The sequence below is a fragment of the Notolepis coatsorum genome (genome assembly GCF_963971535.1).
Source record: "Notolepis coatsorum genome assembly, chromosome: 16".
NCBI classification, from domain to species: Eukaryota; Metazoa; Chordata; class Actinopteri; order Aulopiformes; family Paralepididae; genus Notolepis; species Notolepis coatsorum.
The window spans coordinates 2,906,496-2,928,072 of NC_140180.1; the positions used below are offsets into that span (position 1 = coordinate 2,906,496).

At 45.2% G+C, this 21,577-nt stretch overlaps 1 protein-coding gene across 1 annotated transcript in view; it reads left to right on the forward strand.

Annotated features, from left to right (window-relative positions):
• Positions 1 to 21,577, forward strand: part of map7d3 (MAP7 domain containing 3) — a 121,943-nt gene that overhangs the window by 77,745 nt on the left and 22,621 nt on the right. The window contains exons 11-13 of the mRNA XM_084331365.1: positions 3,268 to 3,449; positions 17,427 to 17,557; positions 19,498 to 19,787. Of these exons, the coding sequence (XP_084187491.1) occupies positions 3,268 to 3,449; positions 17,427 to 17,557; positions 19,498 to 19,787 (603 nt within the window). The remainder of the gene's footprint in view (positions 1 to 3,267; positions 3,450 to 17,426; positions 17,558 to 19,497; positions 19,788 to 21,577) is intronic.

The following is a 21,577-nucleotide window of genomic DNA, read 5'->3' on the forward strand; positions in this document are numbered from 1 at the left end:
ACCTCTGGATTACCGGACGACTGCTCTACCTAAAAATAGACATAGCCATAAAATGAGCATAAAATTGTTGGCATAAATATAGACGGGCGTAACATGAGCAGAGAGTTGACAAAATAAAGGCAATGCATAAAGTGCAGACAGAATAAAAGCGGTGAAATAAAAGTGTACAGTGCAATAGTTGCAGTGCTTCAGTACAGTACTGCAGTACAATCATTGCTGTGACCGGCGGTAGCGAGCTAGCTAGCCGCGCTGCTCCCGGTGATGTAGAAACCGCTTGCGTGGCCCCAGGCCCATCTGCGGTAAACGGGGTTCGCACGAGGTCCTTGGAAGTGCTTAAAGTGCTTGATTCTTGACCAAAACAAGTCAGGCCCTGGAATTCATTGAAAACGACACAAAAAAATTAACAAGGTGCTTAAAAAAAGTCATTGAAATTCAAATCAACCATTTGCATTGAAAGTTTTGTTCATCCATGATCAAATGTTTCTGTATCAAGAAATGTTATTTTTTTCATCTAAATAATAACTAATTGTCGGAAATTGGTTTTAAGCCATAAATATTGGATCTGAATATATATATATATTTTTTTATTCATTTAAAAGTGCTTTTAAAATGAGAAATAATGCTTGGAAAAGTACTTTAATTTCATTTTGCAATGTCTGTGGGTAAAGTCTACTCACGTGTGAGGGGAACAAAGTGGCACACTGTACACATCGACGCACGCCCACACACACACACACACACACACGCATGCAAACGCACAGCACAACAACACACTGTGCCAGCCCTGCCAGCCGGAGCCTCACGCGCCTCAACTCTCGAGGCGACACAATTGGCCGTTGTGTGTACACAACACACAGCGCGCACCGCGGGTTCCAGCCAGAGGAGCCAGCCCTCACGCTGGGAGATTTGCCCTGTAAGCTGCTTAAACCCGGGGCTCGGTCGCCCTATAGCGTGAGAGCGGCAGCGCTGCGGTGTCGGGTGCAGCGCTGCCGGCGGTGAGCCTCAGGGAGCCGGGGGGGACCCTGGGCGCTTAGAGCCTCTCGGGAGAGACCACGCCGCCGCCGCACCTTCTTCACTCGCTCGCTCGCAGCAGCCACACCGAGCGCCTCCGTCCAGTCCGTCCAGTCCACACACTGTGTCGGCACTGAAGCCAACTGAGGTAGTTTTGTTTTCTGTTGTCTCGGGTTGTTTTTAAAGATGCTGTAAAGTGGTGTGTTGTTTTGTTAAAATAAGGTATATATACGTGTTATAACTCTTTCACTGCCACACGACAGAAGGTCAACCCTCGATTGTAAAGGGTTGACCTTCTGTCGTGTGGCAGTGAAAGGGTTATAACCGGCTGTTGCGTGGCAGTGAAAAAGGGCCTTCTGTGTATTGTCGCAGTGAAAGGGTTAACCGTTTTGGTAGTGCGGCAGTGAAAGGGTTAAAATGATAGCCGTGTCACTGGTATAGAGCGCCAGTGACGCGCCTCTCCCGTTCCCTTTTTATCCAATCGGGAGAGAGAGAGAGAACTCCACACTGCAAAAAAAAAATAATATAAAAACTAGCAAAATAATCTTTACCAGTGCGGTAAGCTAATTTGGCTGTCGTGAAGATTTCTTGAAATAAGTAAGAAAATATAATGTATTTCCCGTTGACTGCAGAGCAGGAGGGACTGAGAGACCCATGTTACTGACCAGACACTCTGTACCAGTGATGGCCGTCAGAATGTAGAGCTATTTTAACACTTATTTGAACAATAAAATATAAATCCTTTAACTTGACATGAGATTTCATCCTGAATTCATACGACTCACGATACGCCCCTGAATTCTCCCTTGTGTCGATTTGATCCCCTTGTTTTTTTTTAAATAGACTTCATACCAGAGCAAAAAAAATTAAAGCTATATTCCCAGTGTTGTTCTGAGAGCGACAGTGTGTTTATCGACCAGCCGTTCCAACCCCATTAGAAGATATGGATCGCTCGCTAAGTATAGCCCTGGCTTCTGAAACGAGACACATCTGTAACGGTCACGACGGCAGGCCGGGGGGGGGGGGGGGGGGGGGGGGATTTCACAGTTGGGGGATGAATATCACAGTGCGGCTGTGATCTGGCCGTGTCAGGGAGAGATCCCCCCCCCCCCCCCCCCACCGGAGATTAAAACTAAAGCTAATCCCTCCATCTGACACGGGCGCGCTTTCTACGGGACCTCCGCCACTTCCCCTGTTAGCTAGCCAACGGTCTCCACCTCCTCCTCCTCCTCCTCCTCCTCCTCTGAGCTCGCCGCGGTCTTCCCTTCCACTCTCACCTCAAGCCGACGCCCTTTTCACCGGAGAGGTCATCCCAGGAGCTTTAGTGACTCGACACAACGACCGGACGCTGGCGGCTTTAGTGACGCTGGCTGGCTAAGCCCCCCCCCCCTGAAGCTCAGGTTGTTTACATAATATAATACTACTCAAAGGGATTTGCGTCTCGCGTCCTTTTCTTCTTTTTTTTTTTTTGGGGGGTATTGGGTTCAGGTTTTTGCGAGGGCCTTGCTTGCGGTACAGCTGTAGGATCAGCCCCCCGCCCCAACCCCCCCCCCCTAGACCACAGCAGACCACCTCACTCGCCCGGAACATCACACACCATCGCACACAACAACGTACAGTGTCATTGTCATTGTTCATCGTTTGTAAGTCCGTCGCTAACGGGATGCTTGTGGTGTTGTTCTAGAGATTTGTCATTAATACGTGCGTGTGTCGGTCTGTAACGTGTGTGTGTGTAACGTCAGTGTGTGTTGGTCGGTGGTGGTTTATGTTGTGTGTTACATGTCCCAGTATTGCTGTTGGGGGCGGTCGTGTCAGTTCTGTGCTGCTGCCTGGTATTCAGGCGTGTCTCTCTATGTTGTATCTCCACGTGGTGTCGAGGGACATGCCCCCCCCCCCCCCCGTCTGTCTGTGTTTGTCTCACCTGTGTTTGTCCCACCCAGCCCAACCAAACCTGCTAAAAGTGTCCTCTCTTAACACGTAGCTATGTGCTTTTTTGTTGTTGTTGTTGTTGCTGCTCTGGTTCCCTTACAAAAAAAACGCCCTCCTCCTCTGCTCTATTCTTCCTTTGTCTCTCTCTCTCTCCATTCATCTCTCTCTCTCTCCATTCATCTCTCTCTCCATTCATCTCTCTCTTGTGCGCTGCTGACCCAACTCTGCTGCTTGCCCCCCCCCCCCCCGCCCGCCCGCTCCCATTGGTTTGCGCTTCCACACCCCGTGGCGACTGTGTGGTTTTTTTTCTTTTATTTTTCTTACCAGAGTGTCATCACCTGTGTCCTCGCTCAGCCTCCGCGTCCGGCCCCCTGCACCCCCCCCAGGCCCCGCCCCCCCAGCGGACCTCCGGGGCGGCGCCCTTGCGGAGCCGCAGCAGCGACCGACAGAAGAGCGGCACCATGACCAGCTCCGCCTCCGCCGACGGAGCCCTGGACCCGGCGCTCAGGGTGAGTCAACTCAGAGCCCACCTGTATACCGCCTGGTAGTGATGCACCGATGGGCCGATATTAATATTGCTGTTCTGGCCGATAGCGATATTTACCGATGTCGATATCTCTGTATAGAAAACACTTTTTTATGATAATCAAATAAAGAGCTATTTTCCAAAACGCATACTTTTTTTGACTTTTGTAACTTATTTTCAGAAATGACTGATATTTTGAAACTATTTAAGGCCAAAACATGTAAAAAAAAAAAAAAAAAAATTATTTTTTATTTTTTTTTATCTGCCCATATCGGCCCTATCTTGATATCGGACCGATATCGATGTGTAAAAAAACTGCCATATCGGCGGCCGATATATCGTGCATCACTAATACTTTTCTTTGTTCTTAGCTACGTGAAGCACTTTGGTTGACGAGCGTCATCGTGTCTAAATGTGTTCTATAAATGTATTTGATTGATTGATTGAGTCCCGCTGCTGCGTGACGTGGCTCCTCTGTCAGGGCAGGCTGGTGGGGGGGGGGGCTGCAGGGCTGGGCGATAAATCGATTTTATCGATTCATTAAAATTCATGATTTAGGACGATGTTTAAAAAAAAAATTTGGGCGGCTACGTGGTGCAGTGGGCAAGGCGCTCACCACGAATACTGGAGACGCTGGGTTCGCCTGTTCGAGCCCAGCGCTCCACATTGCTTTCAGTTTAGCTGGTCGTCCGTACTAATACACATTGGCAGTATTAGGGGGTGGGAAACTGATGGGTGGGGATCGGGCGTTGTGGACAGCGACTCCTACAGGTCGGTTGGTGCGCCTGCGCAGTAGAATCAGGAAGCGATGGGGGCGGCGCCCCTCCAAAGCGCAGACCCCTGACGCTTAAAGATTGCGCCGTGCAGGTGGAAAGATGCGACTGCTGTTACCTCGAGTATCGGAGGGGACTTGTGCTATGTATGGCTTAGTCCACATTGCAGCCGGCTTGTGGGAGGCAAGACACAGCGTTCGAGACAGGGGAGGGTAGAATTGGATGACACGAAATTGGGATGGGAGAGAAATATAGAAAATGGGAGAAAAAGTGGATACAAATAAATAAAAATTAAATCGAATTTTCGCTTAAATTATCATTTTTATTTTAATTTTTTCTCTCGGGTCACCTTTTATTTGACATAAAGTGATGTTTGGTGAAAGTTAGATTTGCACTTTATTAATCCCAATAAGGGAAATTCATTCTTGTTTGATGATCAAGAGGCACCTTTTATTTGTTTTAAGTGAAGTTTGGTGAAAAAGCAAGTTGTGCTTGTGTGGTGTGTAAGTCGCTACGGTGCTTGTGTGTGTTATGCTCATGTGATCGTGAGTCTATCCGTCAGTGTTCTGTTTGCCCGGTGGACCTGAGACTGTAGTAGCTGTTCAGTGTTCTGTTGGACCTGAGACTGTAGTAGCTGCTGTTCAGTGTTCTGTTGGACCTGAGACTGTAGTAGCTGTTCAGTGTTCTGTTGGACCTGAGACTGTAGTAGCTGTTCAGTGTTCTGTTGGACCTGAGACTGTAGTAGCTGTTCAGTGTTCTGTTGGACCTGAGACTGTAGTAGCTGCTGTTCAGTGTTCTGTTGGACCTGAGACTGTAGTAGCTGCTGTTCAGTGTTCTGTTGGACCTGAGACTGTAGTAGCTGCTCAGTGTTCTGTTGGACCTGAGACTGTAGTAGCTGTTCAGTGTTCTGTTGGACCTGAGACTGTAGTAGCTGTTCAGTGTTCTGTTGGACCTGAGACTGTAGTAGCTGTTCAGTGTTCTGTTGGACCTGAGACTGTAGTAGCTGTTCAGTGTTCTGTTGGACCTGAGACTGTAGTAGCTGTTCAGTGTTCTGTTGGACCTGAGACTGTAGTAGCTGTTCAGTGTTCTGTTGGACCTGAGACTGTAGTAGCTGTTCAGTGTTCTGTTGGACCTGAGACTGTAGTAGCTGCTGTTCAGTGTTCTGTTGGACCTGAGACTGTAGTAGCTGTTCAGTGTTCTGTTGGACCTGAGACTGTAGTAGCTGTTCAGTGTTCTCTTGGACCTGAGACTGTAGTAGCTGTTCAGTGTTCTGTTGGACCTGAGACTGTAGTAGCTGCTGTTCAGTGTTCTGTTGGACCTGAGACTGTAGTAGCTGTTCAGTGTTCTGTTGGACCTGAGACTGTAGTAGCTGTTCAGTGTTCTGTTGGACCTGAGACTGTAGTAGCTGTTCAGTGTTCTGTTGGACCTGAGACTGTAGTAGCTGTTCAGTGTTCTGTTGGACCTGAGACTGTAGTAGCTGCTCAGTGTTCTGTTGGACCTGAGACTGTAGTAGCTGCTGTTCAGTGTTCTGTTGGACCTGAGACTGTAGTAGCTGCTCAGTGTTCTGTTGGACCTGAGACTGTAGTAGCTGCTCAGTGTTCTGTTGGACCTGAGACTGTAGTAGCTGCTCAGTGTTCTGTTGGACCTGAGAGTGTAGTAGCTGTTCAGTGTTCTGTTGGACCTGAGACTGTAGTAGCTGCTGTTCAGTGTTCTGTTGGACCTGAGACTGTAGTAGCTGTTCAGTGTTCTGTTGGACCTGAGACTGTAGTAGCTGCTGTTCAGTGTTCTGTTGGACCTGAGACTGTAGTAGCTGCTGTTCAGTGTTCTGTTGGACCTGAGACTGTAGTAGCTGTTCAGTGTTCTGTTGGACCTGAGACTGTAGTAGCTGCTGTTCAGTGTTCTGTTGGACCTGAGACTGTAGTAGCTGCTGTTCAGTGTTCTGTTGGACCTGAGACTGTAGTAGCTGTTCAGTGTTCTGTTGGACCTGAGACTGTAGTAGCTGTTCAGTGTTCTGTTGGACCTGAGACTGTAGTAGCTGTTCAGTGTTCTGTTGGACCTGAGACTGTAGTAGCTGCTGCTCAGTGTTCTGTTGGACCTGAGACTGTAGTAGCTGTTCAGTGTTCTGTTGGACCTGAGACTGTAGCTGCTGCTCAGTGTTCTGTTGGACCTTGCTGACGCACCGCTTGGTGAATATACTGTGTCAAGTCAAGAGTTTTATTTGTCACGGCATACAAGCATACAGTGAAATGCGGGGGGTCTTGCCCGCAGCGATGTGCAACACAAGTAATAGACGGGAATGAGAATAGGACATTTGTGCAATAATACAATGTGCAATAATACAATGTGCAATAATACAATGCAATAGTACAAGTAATAATAATAACAGCAGGTATAATGTACATAAAGTTTACAAGAGCATGGTAAGACATGCTAAGGTCCTGCAATAGTGCAACACACTGTTAGCTACGGATGAGGCACTGGGTCTTATGTACACTACTATACAATGCTATGCTATACAATCTACAGTTATACTATGTGTCCTTATGCTAGCTTGCTATATCCTTCTGTTTACTATACAAGAACCACTCCCGTTCTTATTTTTTAAAGTGACCTTTTCATTGTGTAAGGCAGTGCTTCTCAAACTTTTTCTGTCAGGCCCCCCTTTGGTGGACCAAAATATTTTGGGCCCCCCCCCCTCGCCCCAACAAAATAGTCATGAAATGGGCCATGTTTAAATTTATTGAAATAACACCAATATCGTGACCTTTCAAATTGGCCCTATATTTTGTTTTCAGAGCTGTCATGGATGAAAAGCCAGCTTCACACAGATACTGTATGTGGTGCTGCTGAATGGTATCAACACCTTAGCTGCTGCATCATGAGATACTTGGTGGGCCATGAGATGAGATACTTGGTACTCAGCACCACACTCTGAAACTAGCTCTCTAGGTGGATGTATCAGATGAGATTGGAGTTTGGATGGAGATGTGTCAGGAAGCTTTGTCTCAATGTTGTCTGTTGTCTTTATCCAGAGTAACTTGGTGATCCTTTTCTGTGTTTTATTAAATAATGATTTTCAGATTTTGAGAAATGGTATTTTCATGGAGAACAGTGCAGCTGCAACAGATAGCACTTTAGTGATAATTTTATGTAATAATAATTTTTTTTTTTTTTTTTTTTTTTTTTTTTATATAAATCTCAAGGCCCCCCCTGTCATGCCTCTGCGCCCCCCACTTTGAGGAACACTGGTGTAAGGTGACCATTGAGTGTGGGCGTGTGCAGCATGTGTGTGTTCATGCTAAAGTACTGCTTAGTGTGTCAGCGTATATACACTACAGTGTGTGTGTGTTCATGCTAAAGTGACTGCTTAGTGTGTCAGCGTATATACACTACAGTGTGTGTGTGTTGTGTGTGTGTTCATGCTAAAGTGACTGTTTAGTGTGTCAGCGTATACACACTACAGTGTGTGTGTGTTGTGTGTGTGTTCATGCTAAAGTGACTGTTAGTGTGTCAGCGTATATACACTACAGTGTGTGTGTTGTGTGTGTGTGTTCATGCTAAAGTGACTGTTAGTGTGTCAGCGTATATACACTACAGTGTGTGTGTTGTGTGTGTGTGTGTTCATGCTAAAGTGACTGTTAGTGTGTCAGCGTATATACACTACAGTGTGTGTGTTGTGTGTGTGTGTGTTCATGCTAAAGTGACTGTTAGTGTGTCAGCGTATATACACTACAGTGTGTGTGTTGTGTGTGTGTGTTCATGCTAAAGTGACTGTTAGTGTGTCAGCGTATATACACTACAGTGTGTGTGTTGTGTGTGTGTTCATGCTAAAGTGACTGTTAGTGTGTCAGCGTATATACACTACAGTGTGTGTGTTGTGTGTGTGTGTTCATGCTAAAGTGACTGTTAGTGTGTCAGCGTATATACACTACAGTGTGTGTGTTGTGTGTGTGTTCATGCTAAAGTGACTGCTTAGTGTGTCAGCGTATATACACTACAGTAGGGGTCAGCAACCTTTTTGACATGGAGTGCCTGTTTGAAATATAGTTGTAACTAGTGTGCCTCAACAATATTCCATGTATCGTAATTTCTTTTTCTCATAATCAGGTATTTTTAATGATAATTTTTACATTATTACATCATTATTGTTATTGTTATTATTAACAATATTATTATGATGGTTGTATCAACCCTAAATCTGAGTTGGGGCGGGGGGAATGCAATGCAGACAAACAGCTCAGCTGCATACAGTGCGACCATTTCACTCACATTTGCCCATTCATTTTTGGACACATCAAAATGTACGTGTGCTGTCATAGCTCCACCTACAGGCCTAATGGAGAACACCAGGATGTGAATGGAGGGTGAATGTGAAGTATATCGTGTAAATAAGTTTTGATTGATCGCAAGACTACACTGTAAAAAGAAATATAATAATAAGTTACCAGAACTTAAAAATATTGAGTTCAGTTACTGTGCATTAAGGTTTTCAGTTTTCAATCCATAATAAGTTAACAGAAAAACCACACAACACAACCACATTATTTCAACCTAATACAACTATGTTTATTGTCATTGTTTTAAGAACACAAGTTGACTTGGTAATACTCACATTTTGAATAAAAAAATTGTTAACATGTGCAATGTTCAATGAAATAGAAAAATAAATAATACAATTTGTTGATTAATCCCACTGGTCACAATGGTGACCGTAATAATGTTTTTGTTATAAGGCTCTGCAAATGTTACTGAATGATGTAGCAATGTATTTCCAGATAAATTGAAATAATAAACAAATAAAGGGTCTCAATTAAATATGTGGTAGTAAAAAGAACCTGTGGGAGGATTTCAACAAGATAAATGCGACAACAGTGCAACATATTTCACTATAATATTTCAAAGAAAAAGAAAAAAAAATTATAATTTTTTTTTTTTTTTATGCTGCCCCCTGTGCCTAATGCAAATGCCCCCGCGTGCCTATGCAGGCACGCATGCCTAGGGTTGCCTACCCCTGCACTACAGTGTGTGTGTTGTGTGTGTGTTCATGCTAAAGTGACTGCTTAGTGTGTCAGCGTATACATAGTGATGCACCGATGTGAAAATTGTGGCCGATACCGATAACCGATATTAATATTGCTGTTCTGGCCGATACCGATATTTACCGATGTCGATATCTCTGTATAGAAAACACTTTTTTATGATAATCAAATAAAGAGCTATTTTCCAAAACGCATAATTTTTTTTACTTTTGTAACTTATTTTCAGAAATGACTGATATTTTGAAACTATTTAAGGCCAAAACATGTAAAAAGAAGAAAAAAAAGATAAAAAAAAAAAAAAAAAAAAAAAAAAAATTAATATCGGCCCTATCTTGATATCGGACCGATACCGATGTGTAAAAAAAACGGCCATATCGGCCGATATTATATCGGCGGCCGATATATCGTGCATCACTACGTATACACTACAGTGTGTGTGTTGTGTGTGTGTGCTTGTGTGTGGAGAGTGCAGTGTTCAAGGCTCTGATGGCCTGGGGGAAGAAGCTGAGCCGAAGTCTCTCTGTCCTAGTTGCTGGTGTTCGCAGGTGTTTGTCTGACCGCAGCAGCTTGAACAGGCTGTTGTTGGGGTGGTGAGGGTCTTTCATTATTCTGCAGGCTCTGGATTTGCACCTCTTGTTATATAAGGCCTGCAGGGATGGTAGTGCAATACCCCCCTAATACTGCCAAATGTATTAGTATGAACGACCAGCAAAGCTGAATGCAATGCGGAGAGCTGGGCTCGAACCCAGCGTCTCCTGCATTGGTGGTGAGCGCCTTGCCCACTGCACCACCTAGCCGCCCCAGGCCGCGTCTATGCCTTCTACAACGCTGTTCGGTGTCCGGGTTCCTCTGATTGGCCACTAAGCCCACGTGACCCTACGCTAGCACGCCCCCCTTATGGCTGAGAGAGTAGTGGCAGGCAGAGAGCCTTGCTACTACTAGCCGAGTGATGAATGAAAATGTATCTGTTTCACCTAACAACACTATTGCTCCGTGATCATAGCCATCCATCTCTAAAGCTAACCACTATTTGTAAAAGCCACAACCACGTTACCATATGTAATAATGTAAATCATTGTGTCGTTGTACATATTGTGTATACACCGTTAGAAGCTAACGTAGCTTAGCTTGGTAGCTATTGTTGTGCTAACGCCATACCACGACACCCAGCTTGTTAGCCAGCATGAATGCCCGATGTAGAAGGCATAGACGCAGGTCGCTTGTTGGCCGGCATGAGTGCCCGATTTGGGGTGGTTCTTTCCCCCGCCTGAAGCGGTGCAGGCAGCAGAGAGAGGACACGATGACGTGACCTGCATCCTGCTGCATTTGCCTGTCAAAGCAGCTGCGGCGTGATGGGATGTAATCACAGGAGACACCTGTCAGAGCAGCTGCGGCGTGATGGGATGTAATCACAGGAGACACCTGTCAGAGCAGCTGCGGCGTGATGGGATGTAATCACAGGAGAAACCTGTTCCCTTTCATCTGGCTGCTCTCTGAACTTCATAGCTCCACTGCTGATTTGAATTTACTACTTGACCCGAATTCTACTACTCGTACCGTGTGTGTGTGTGTGTGTGTGTGTGTGTGTGTGTGTGTGTTCGCGTGTGTTCGTGTTCAACGTTAAACCATTGTGCAACCTTATTCACTGTACTTAAATAAATAACTTATGTTTGCTATTTTATTTAAATAACAGCAAATGTCTTTCTTTTATTGCTCATTTCTTTTGCCTCCCCAATGGGGGGCACAGCCCCCCCCCCCCTCCAGACCACCCCCTAGTTGAGGCTCAGCCCCCCCCTCAGGACCACCCCCTAGTTGAGACTCAGCCCCCCTCTGGACCACCACCTAGTTGAGGCACAGACCACCCCCTAGTTGAGACTCAGCCCCCCTCCAGACCACCCCCTAGTTGAGACTCAGCCCCCCTCTGGACCACCCCCTAGTTGAGGCACAGCCCCCCTCCAGACCACCCCCTAGTTGAGACTCAGCCCCCCTCTGGACCACCCCCTAGTTGAGGCACAGACCACCCCCTAGTTGAGACTCAGCCCCCCTCCAGACCACCCCCTAGTTGAGACTCAGCCCCCCTCTGGACCACCCCCTAGTTGAGGCACAGACCACCCCCTAGTTGAGACTCAGCCCCCCTCTGGACCACCCCCTAGTTGAGGCACAGACCACCCCCTAGTTGAGACTCAGCCCCCCTCTGGACCACCCCCTAGTTGAGGCACAGACCACCCCCTAGTTGAGACTCAGCCCCCCTCTGGACCACCACCTAGTTGAGGCACAGACCACCCCCTAGTTGAGACTCAGCCCCCCTCCAGACCACCCCCTAGTTGAGACTCAGCCCCCCTCTGGACCACCCCCTAGTTGAGGCACAGCCCCCCTCCAGACCACCCCCTAGTTGAGGCACAGCCCCCCTCCAGACCACCCCCTAGTTGAGGCACAACCCCCCCTCCAGACCACCCCCTAGTTGAGACTCAGCCCCCCTCTGGACCACCCCCTAGTTGAGGCACAGACCACCCCCTAGTTGAGGCTCAGCCCCCCTCTCCAGACCACCCCCTAGTTGAGACTCAGCCCCCCTCTGGACCACCCCCTAGTTGAGGCACAGTCCCCCTCCAGACCACCCCCTAGCACCATGACCATCTTGTTTGAAGATCCTGGTGAAAACCCTGGATTGATAGATTAGACCAAGGAGTGTAGCTATAATAAGAACTCATTTATTCTTGCCTGATTGGACAATAACATTAGGCTAATGCATCCTGTGGTCTGATTGTCATTGTACACTGGGACGACAGCCTGGTGCTCACGCTAGGACTGGTTTAAATAGATGTCTGGTGGTGCTTCTCACGATAGGACTGGTTTAAATACAGTAGCTGTCTGTCTGGTGCTGGTCAGGGTAGGACAGGAGAATCAAAGGAGTGTAGGCTACTGGGGCATACGGATCATCTTTAGTTGTGTTTATTTATTTATTTAGTTACTACCGGTAATAGGACTGACTCCTCGACGCAACATGGTCTTCAGAGAAACATGATCCGTGTGCTCGTCTGCTCGAGCGCTCAACTCTCTATGATTTATTAATTTGTGTTCAGACCGGTCCCCCGATGGAAGGCCAGATGAAGCCAGCTCTAAAAATATATATATATATATTAGGGATGCTCGATATTGGCTTTTTTACCGATACCGATATACCGATATTGTCCAACTCTTAATTACCGATATCAACCGATACCGATATATGCAGGGTTTCCCCCCCCCCCCAAAATGGAATAATTTCAGGTAATTAACATTACATATCTCTTGTTGTGGAATTAACACAACATTATGCATACTTTTGACAATAAATAAAATCAGAATTTGTTCTTACTTGCTTGCCTGGGTAAATAAAGGTTATAGAAATGTAAAAAAAATAAATAAAAAAATTTGAAAACCGATACCGATATTTTCCGATATCACATTTTAATGCATATATCAGCCGATAATATCGGACATCCCTACTTTTGAGTGTTTGTTTTATATTTGTGTGTGCGTCTCTTGCCGACTGCCCGGTGGCTGACCTTGCTCTGCCGGTGTTTACAGAGAGCAGTCTGGCACGTGGGCATTAAAAATAGATGAATTAGTAAGTCTGACCACATGGCCGGCTAACCTTCACATGGTACCGAGCGAGCTGTTAACCTCGTGAGATCTGGACGAGCAGAGCTACATCCGTGACTCTCTGGATCTCAGTGGTTTCTTTGGTCCACCCCCCCTTCACGTTTCAAGTTTCTTTATTCGTTGTCATACAAAAATACTGAATTATGTACTGTAAATAGTTCATACCGGTATGTGTGTTGTCACTACTGTATCAGGGCTGTACAGTGCGACGAGATGGTCGCGAATTGCCCCTTTAATTGGGCGTTGCGATTGGTAAATATTATCTGGGGGCGGGCTTGCGAGTAGTGCTTTCAAGCCTTGCATTCGCATTTCACTCCTAAATTATCCAAGGCGTGTGATGACGCGATGCCGTCACTCACGCGAGCTGAGCAGTGAGCACTCAGCAGGTATGATCAGCGGGAACAATCGACTGAGCACTCACTCTGATAGACTGGCTGACTGTCTGATTTAGCTATGAAGAAAAGTAAAGTTAGTATTGCTTCATATTTTCGACGCGTTTGACCTCCTATAGTGAGCCGTACTGAACTGAACTCAAGACACACGGAGAGAGCTGCGGCGTCTGCTGCGACTCCTCCTCCAGCGCACCCGTGGCTGTTGTAAACACTAGTCTCTAGTGGGACCTCGGTGAGCCTGCCAGCCGCTAGCTACTGATATCAACAAATGCTCCAGCAAGTCTATAGTAGTGCATGATAGCTCGCGTTAGCTTACTGTTCAAAACTAAACGTCCCATTAAACTAAATAGTTCAGATAGCTCCTGATATCAATGTCTTATAACACTGACTCGATGCGTATATTCGAGCTGAGGGCACGCTGAATATAGTCAATAGGGTCCAGCTGCAGCGCCGGAGAATCCTGGCCGTAGCTGGAGGCTACAGTATAGGGTCCAGCTGCACCTCCGGAGAATCCTGGCCGTAGCTGGAGGCTACTCGAGTACACACAGACAGTGGAGCTGGTTGCATATAGCGAGCATTTTGACTTGTTGCGTGGTGGCGATGTCTCGCAGATAATACAACTACAAGTATGATTATATAATATATATATTTTATTAAAAAAAAGATTTATATAAAAAAAAAAAATCTCGTTTTAAAAAAAATCAAAAACAATCGATATAAATAATGGTAAAATTGTTATTTAAAAATGTGCCCCTAAAAAATATTTTTTGCCCCTAAATTTCTCATTTAGGGGCAAGTGTGCCCTTAGTGAAAAAGCTTAGCGTACAGCCCTGTGTATGTACAATTGTAAATAAGTTAATTTATGTGTTGTAAATAAATATTAATTTATGTGCAGTCGTTTCATTTCAGCTCAGTGTAGAGAAATGCACCGATACTAACAACCGCCTTACTGCGCGCGTCTATGACGACACTGTTGACAACACGTATCCGTGAAAAAAATCCTAGGGGAAACACTGGAATACTTTTATATGAAATGCTTCTTTCTGTTTTGCTCCTGAGAGTGTTAGATAAAAATAGATAAGTATAAATCTGATGTTCCATAACGCCCCCCCCTATCTAACGTTCCATAACGCCCCCCCCCCCCCCCCCCCTATCTGATTTTCCAGGACGCCCCCTATCCAAACTACCAGTCGACTATCGGCAAATTTGGGTTCAATCAAAGTCGACTATACAAATCCTTAGTCGGGGACATGCCTACTTACTGTCTTGTCATAAGAGGATTCCACTGTATAGTGAGCTAGTATGGGGAAGTGGTACTCGTTTATTCATTCATTCAGTTTTTATTTAATCTCGAAAGCTCTCATTTACAATGGCGTCGAGAGGACATAATACAAAAACAATAAAGAAACGGTTAAATAATTTGAATGAATTGAAACGAGTACAGATTGGGGTGAAACGGTTGTCGGCTATAATAGCTTTACACTGAACAATGGAGACTAAAGTATTGAGTTTTAAAGTGCTTTGCAAAACATTCCACGTGTCCGAGGCACAGGAGCAGATTTTCTTAATTCAGTGCAAACTCTTAACACTTTGGGTGCCACGTTGTTTCCGGGGCCCATCTATTCAGTGCCAGCATTAAACGAATGGAGTCCTTCACCTTGTTCGTAGAGCTATAACTATATTCTATATTATAGCTATGGATACAATACTATGGTCATTTGACACTGAGTTTCTTCCGGTCAAGATGCAAAAAAGTAATCATTTTTCATCCATACGTTCCCGTTTTATACCGTGGTGAATATAAGTATGGTTTTAGAGCGGTCTAGGGTAATTCCTGGGAGGCTGGTAATAGCACGCAACGTGTATTAAACTAAATGCATTGGCATTTCGTCCCTACACACACTACAATTAAAAAATCAAATGCATATGATAGGTATTATGTTGTACGTTTTTTGATGTTCTGATCGCCACCAACGGCATACGTTGTGGAGTAACGTTACAGTAACACTTTCGGATCGCAACGAAGGCATGCTCGGTTCAACGCAAGATTGATATCATATAGCCCTTACCTTGACTAGGATGTGCCCCAAAAAGAATATTCTAATTATCTGATCGCCATTCCAAGTAATTATGTCCATCGTGTCGCCAACATAATCCATCACAAAACACGGATCGGGAGTACTTGATTCTTCTCAATCCGATCGGAACAACCGCTTCACTTGCCCGACAAACAAAATTTCCGACCTGGACCCATATAATCAACGCACAGCCCAAGACAATGTTTCAAAGGGTGCTCGATACCGCCGCCTGGTAGGATGCGGCCGGTACTGCACCTTCGGAGTCCCAGTATGTCTTTTACAGGCAACCTACAGCTCCCTGACATTATTAAAATCGATTATTAAAATCGAAAGAAATTAAAAACGACCCAGAAACGTGTTAACACGTGATTGGCATTCAAGGGTCGGGGCTCAGAAACATGTTAACACGTGAATGGCACTGAAAGGGTTAAGCGTAACACGATCACCAGAGTATGATCAGGTCCAGAGTTCCAGTCCAGTGATGTAGGGTGGAAGATTATACCAATGATGGCTTTATACAGAAACGAATGCCAGTGCCAGAGAGGACCGCCCAACCTAATCATACAGGATACAATGGTTCCCGGTTTGATTCCCGCTTTTCTTGGGCAGCGTGTCGAAGTGCCCTTGAGCAAGACACTTAACCCCTAATTGCTCCCGATGAGCAGGTTGGCACCTTGCATGGTCGCCTCCGCCATCGGTGTGTGAACGTGTGAGTGAATGGGTCAAATGTGAGGAACAAATTGTAAAGCGCTTTAGATAAAAGTGCTACAATGATGGAACCATAACTGTCTCTCTGCCAGAGAGGACCACCCAACATTATCATACAGGACACAATGATGGAACCATAACTGTCACATTTAGTCATTTAGCTGAAACGCTTTTATCCAAAGCGACTTACAAGTTCTGTACGACAAGTCATCAGGAAGGGTACAACTCTATCAGCGGAGTAACAATGTTCATCAAAGTGTTGAGTGCTACAGTGTAGGTTAGTATATTAGGACAAGTGCATGACAGTAAGGTTAGTTAGGGTTAGATATTTATCTTTTCATTATATATATATATATATATATATATATATATATATATATATATATATATATATATATATATTGAGATAATGGTTGAAGAAGTGCGTCTTTAGTCGACGGCGAAAGATTGGACGGGTTTCGGCTGTCCTGACTGTGGTGGGTAGTTCTAGTCACCAGTGATGAATCAAAGGGAGGAACGATATACAGTCCAGAGGCTTCAGAGTGGAAGCAGCAGCATGTCTATGAACCACGACTCCATAATCCAAACGAGACGGAGTAACCGCTTCAACAAGCCTCTGTTGCAGTTTACTTGTAAGGTTAGCTACATGGCATTTAAATGTACATTTCAACAAACCAGATGCCAAGATATTTATATTTGTATGGTTACAGACGACGTATATAAGATTTTTATTCTTACCGTATATATAAATGCCTGCATATAATAATCTTTTGCATATCTGTAGATACTATATCTATATCTGTACATATCCCTTACCTACTCTTACTAGTTACACTGCTCGCCAGTATGACTTACTACTAGGGATGCTCGATATTGGCTTTTTTACCTATACCGATATTGTCCAACTCTTAATTTCCGATACCGATATCAACCGATACCGATATATGCAGGGTCCCCCCCCCCCCCCCCCCCAAATTGAATAATTTCAGGTAATTAACATTACATATCTCTTGTTGTGGAATTAACACAACATTATGCATACTTTTGACAATAAATAAAATCAGAATTTGTTCTTACTTGCTTGCCTGGGTAAATAAAGGTTATAGAAATGTAAAAAAAAAAAAAAAAAAAACGTTATTATTTTTTTTAAAACAGATACAGATATTTTCCGATATCACATTTTTGTGCCGATATTGGCCGATAATATCGGACATCCCTACTTACTACCATAGTGTCTTTATACCTGTATCACTGTACATATTAATACTACAACCCTGTACAATATTAGCACTATTGCTCAGACCGCTTTCATCTCTGCTGAACTACAGAAGGACAAGCGGTTAGCGTCACCTGGTGGGAAGCGTCCTCCATCTCCGTCTAACTCGCTGGGACGACACCGCTCGCCGTCTCCAGCCCCCATCCCCGCCCCCAAGAGGACCCCCTCCCCGTCAGCTGCCAAGTAAGACCCCACACCTCCTCTCCATGCTATATACCTCTCCTTTACCTCCTCTCCATGCTATATACCTCCCCTTTACCTCCTCTCTTCACACTATATAACTCCCCTTTACCTCCTCTCTTCACACTATATACCTCCCCTTTACCTCCTCTCCATGCTATATACCTCTCCTCTCATACTATATACCCCCTCTCTCCTCTCATACTATATACCTCTCCTCTCATACTATATACCCCCTCTCTCCTCTCATACTATATACCTCTCCTCTCTCCTCTCATACTATATACCTCTCCTCTCTCCTCTCATACTATATACCTCCCCTCTCTCCTCTCATACTATATACCTCTCCTCTCATACTATATACCTCTCCTCTCATACTATATACCTCTCCTCTCATACTATATACCTCTCCTCTCTCCTCTCATACTATATACCTCTCCTCTCTCCTCTCATACTATATACCTCTCCTCTCATACTATATACCCCATCTCTCCTCTCATACTATATACCTCTCCTCTCCTCTCATACTATATACCTCTCCTCTCTCCTCTCATACTATATACCCCCTCTCTCCTCTCATACTATATACCTCTCCTCTCCTCATACTATATACCCCCTCTCTCCTCTCATACTATATACCTCTCCTCTCTCCTCTCATACTATATACCTCTCCTCTCATACTATATACCTCCCCTCTCTCCTCTCATATTATATACCCCCTCTCTCCTCTCATACTATATACCTCTCCTCTCTCCTCATACTATATACCCCCTCTCTCCTCTCATACTATATACCCCCTCTCTCCTCTCATACTATATACCCCCTCTCTCCTCTCATACTATATACCCCCTCTCTCCTCTCATACTATATACCCCCTCTCTCCTCTCATACTATATACCTCTCCTCTCTCCTCTCATACTATATACCTCTCCTCTCATACTATATACCTCCCCTCTCTCCTCTCATATTATATACCCCCTCTCTCCTCTCATACTATATACCTCTCCTCTCTCCTCATACTATATACCCCCTCTCTCCTCTCATACTATATACCCCCTCTCTCCTCTCATACTATATACCCCCTCTCTCCTCTCATACTATATACCCCCTCTCTCCTCTCATACTATATACCCCCTCTCTCCTCTCATACTATATACCTCTCCTCTCTCCTCTCATACTATATACCCCCTCTCTCCTCTCATACTATATACCCCCCTCTCTCCTCTCATACTATATACCTCCCCTCTCTCCTCTCATACTATATACCCCCTCTCTCCTCTCATACTATATACCTCTCCTCTCTCCTCTCATACTATATACCTCTCCTCTCTCCTCTCATACTATATACCCCCTCTCTCCTCTCATACTATATACCCCCTCTCTCCTCTCATACTATATACCTCTCCTCTCTCCTCTCATACTATATACCTCTCCTCTCTCCTCTCATACTATATACCTCTCCTCTCTCCTCTCATACTATATACCTCTCCTCTCTCCTCTCATACTATATACCTCTCCTCTCTCATACTATATACCTCTCCTCTCTCCTCTCATACTATATACCTCTCCTCTCTCCTCTCATGCTATATACCTCTCCTCTCTCCTCTCATGCTATATACCTCTCTCCTCTCATACTATATACCCCCTCTCTCCTCTCATACTATATACCCCCTCTCTCCTCTCATACTATATACCCCCTCTCTCCTCTCATACTATATACCCCCTCTCTCCTCTCATACTATATACCCCCTCTCTCCTCTCATACTATATACCCCCTCTCTCCTCTCATACTATATACCCCCTCTCTCCTCTCATACTATATACCCCCTCTCTCCTCTCATACTATATACCTCCCCTCTCTCCTCTCATACTATATACCTCTCCTCTCATACTATATACCTCTCCTCTCTCCTCTCATACTATATACCCCCTCTCTCCTCCAGGCAGAGCCCCCGTAATCGTCCCTCCTCCCCCGGAGGCGCCAGACAGCGTCCTCCGTCCCCACAGACCCAGACGTCGGGCAAACCGCCGCCCATCCAGAAGCCGGCCCTCACCCCCACGGGACCCACCGCCCTCCGCAAGAGGGACTCCAAGCCCAAGGAGGCGTGTGCCGTCCAGGCCGTGGCTCCTGCCCAGTCCTCGGACTCCTCCCAGACCAGCACCACCCCCACCCACCCCCACCATCCGGCCTCCTCCTCGTCCCACCACAGCAAGACCAAAGACAAGGAGAAAGGTGAGGAGCACCGACAGTCCTCTTCTTTCACATAGAATGTTATATTATATAATAATAATAATAATAATAATAATAATAATAATGCACTTTATTTGTATAGCGCCTTTCATACAAGAATTGCAGCTCAAAGTGCTTCACAGCAGTAGAAATCAAAGATCAATTTCATGCAGACATAAAATAAGTATAAAACGAGCATAAAATGGATAGCGGCGAAAATAGAAAGCATAGAGCATTAAATCGCATAATGTTTCATGTTAGGATCTGACATCTTTATAGGCCTCTCTGTTTATGGTTTGATTCTATGACAATTTTTAAATGGACGGTAATGAAAGCGCAAAATGGAATATTGATAACGTTGTCATGGGGAACATGTTTGCCTGCATCTCAAACCCCGCCCTCTTTTCTTCTCAAACCCCGCCCTCTTTTCTACTCAAACCCTGCCCTCTTTTCTACTCAAACCCTGCCCTCTTTTCTTCTCAAACCCTGCCCTCTTTTCTTCTCAAACCCTGCCCTCTTTTCTACTCAAACCCTGCCCTCTTTTCTTCTCAAACCCGCCCTCTTTTCTTCTCAAACCCTGCCCTCTTTTCTTCTCAAACCCTGCCCTCTTCTATCTCAAACCCGCCCTCTTTTCTTCTCAAACCCTGCCCTCTTTTCTTCTCAAACCCTGCCCTCTTTTCTTCTCAAACCCGCCCTCTTTTCTTCTCAAACCCGCCCTCTTTTCTTCTCAAACCCTGCCCTCTTTTCTTCTCAAACCCTGCCCTCTTCTATCTCAAACCCCGCCCTCTTTTCTTCTCAAACCCTGCCCTCTTTTCTTCTCAAACCCTTCCCAAACACTGCCCTCTTTTTTTTACTCTCCGATCACAAGCGTTGCTTCGGTCCGAGGGAACAACCGAGACGGCTGCAGTATGACACGGAACGCTTGAACGTTTTATTTAATTTCAAACCTTTATTTAAACTCGAAAGGCAACTGAGTTTACAGTCACGTCGAGTGTACGCAAAAAAGAAAAAGCATATAAAATCATAACGATAAGACGAGGCGACAATTATGACACTCAATAGATTCCTTGGTGCAAAGGTATTATATTCACACTGTAGTTATATAAACAATAGCCTACATATATAAGATGCAGTACAGAAGACATCTGTAAGAAAGAGAGCCTGAGCAAAAAAAAGGTGTTTCACTTTGACATTTTAATCCCGGCACAGGAAGTGGAGATGTTTGCTAACAATAAGTCCGAGCCCTCCGCTTCCTGCCTCTGTGATGATGATTACACCACGTTGTTGAGCCAGTTTGACCAGGCCGTGCGGCCCACAGATGTCTGTGTGTCAACAGAGACGTCGGTCAGGACGCGTCGTCGGGCTGATGAGCAGGATGTTTGCCCTGGAGGGGAACACGGGAATAGAATGGAATAGAAATACTTTAATCATCCAGAGGGAAATGTGACACAACAAATCGCTCACAGTAGACATTTAGATGGAACAAAGTCACAAATAAGAATTAAAAAAACAAGAATCGAATAAAATATACAGTAAATATTGAACAGTGTTGTTTTAAAAGTAAAAGTCCAGGAAGATGGTAACTGTCGCTCTGTGCTCAGTGATGCAGTGAAGGCACAGTGATGCAGTGAGGCTCAGTGATGCAGTGAAGGCACAGTGATGCGTTGTAAACTGAACTGTTCTGCAGTCGTGTTGAGCTCAGGACAAAACCACAGCAGCTGAACTGTTGAACTGCAGTCGTATTTAGCTCAGGACAAAACCACAGGAGCTGAACTGTTAAACTGCAGTCGTAT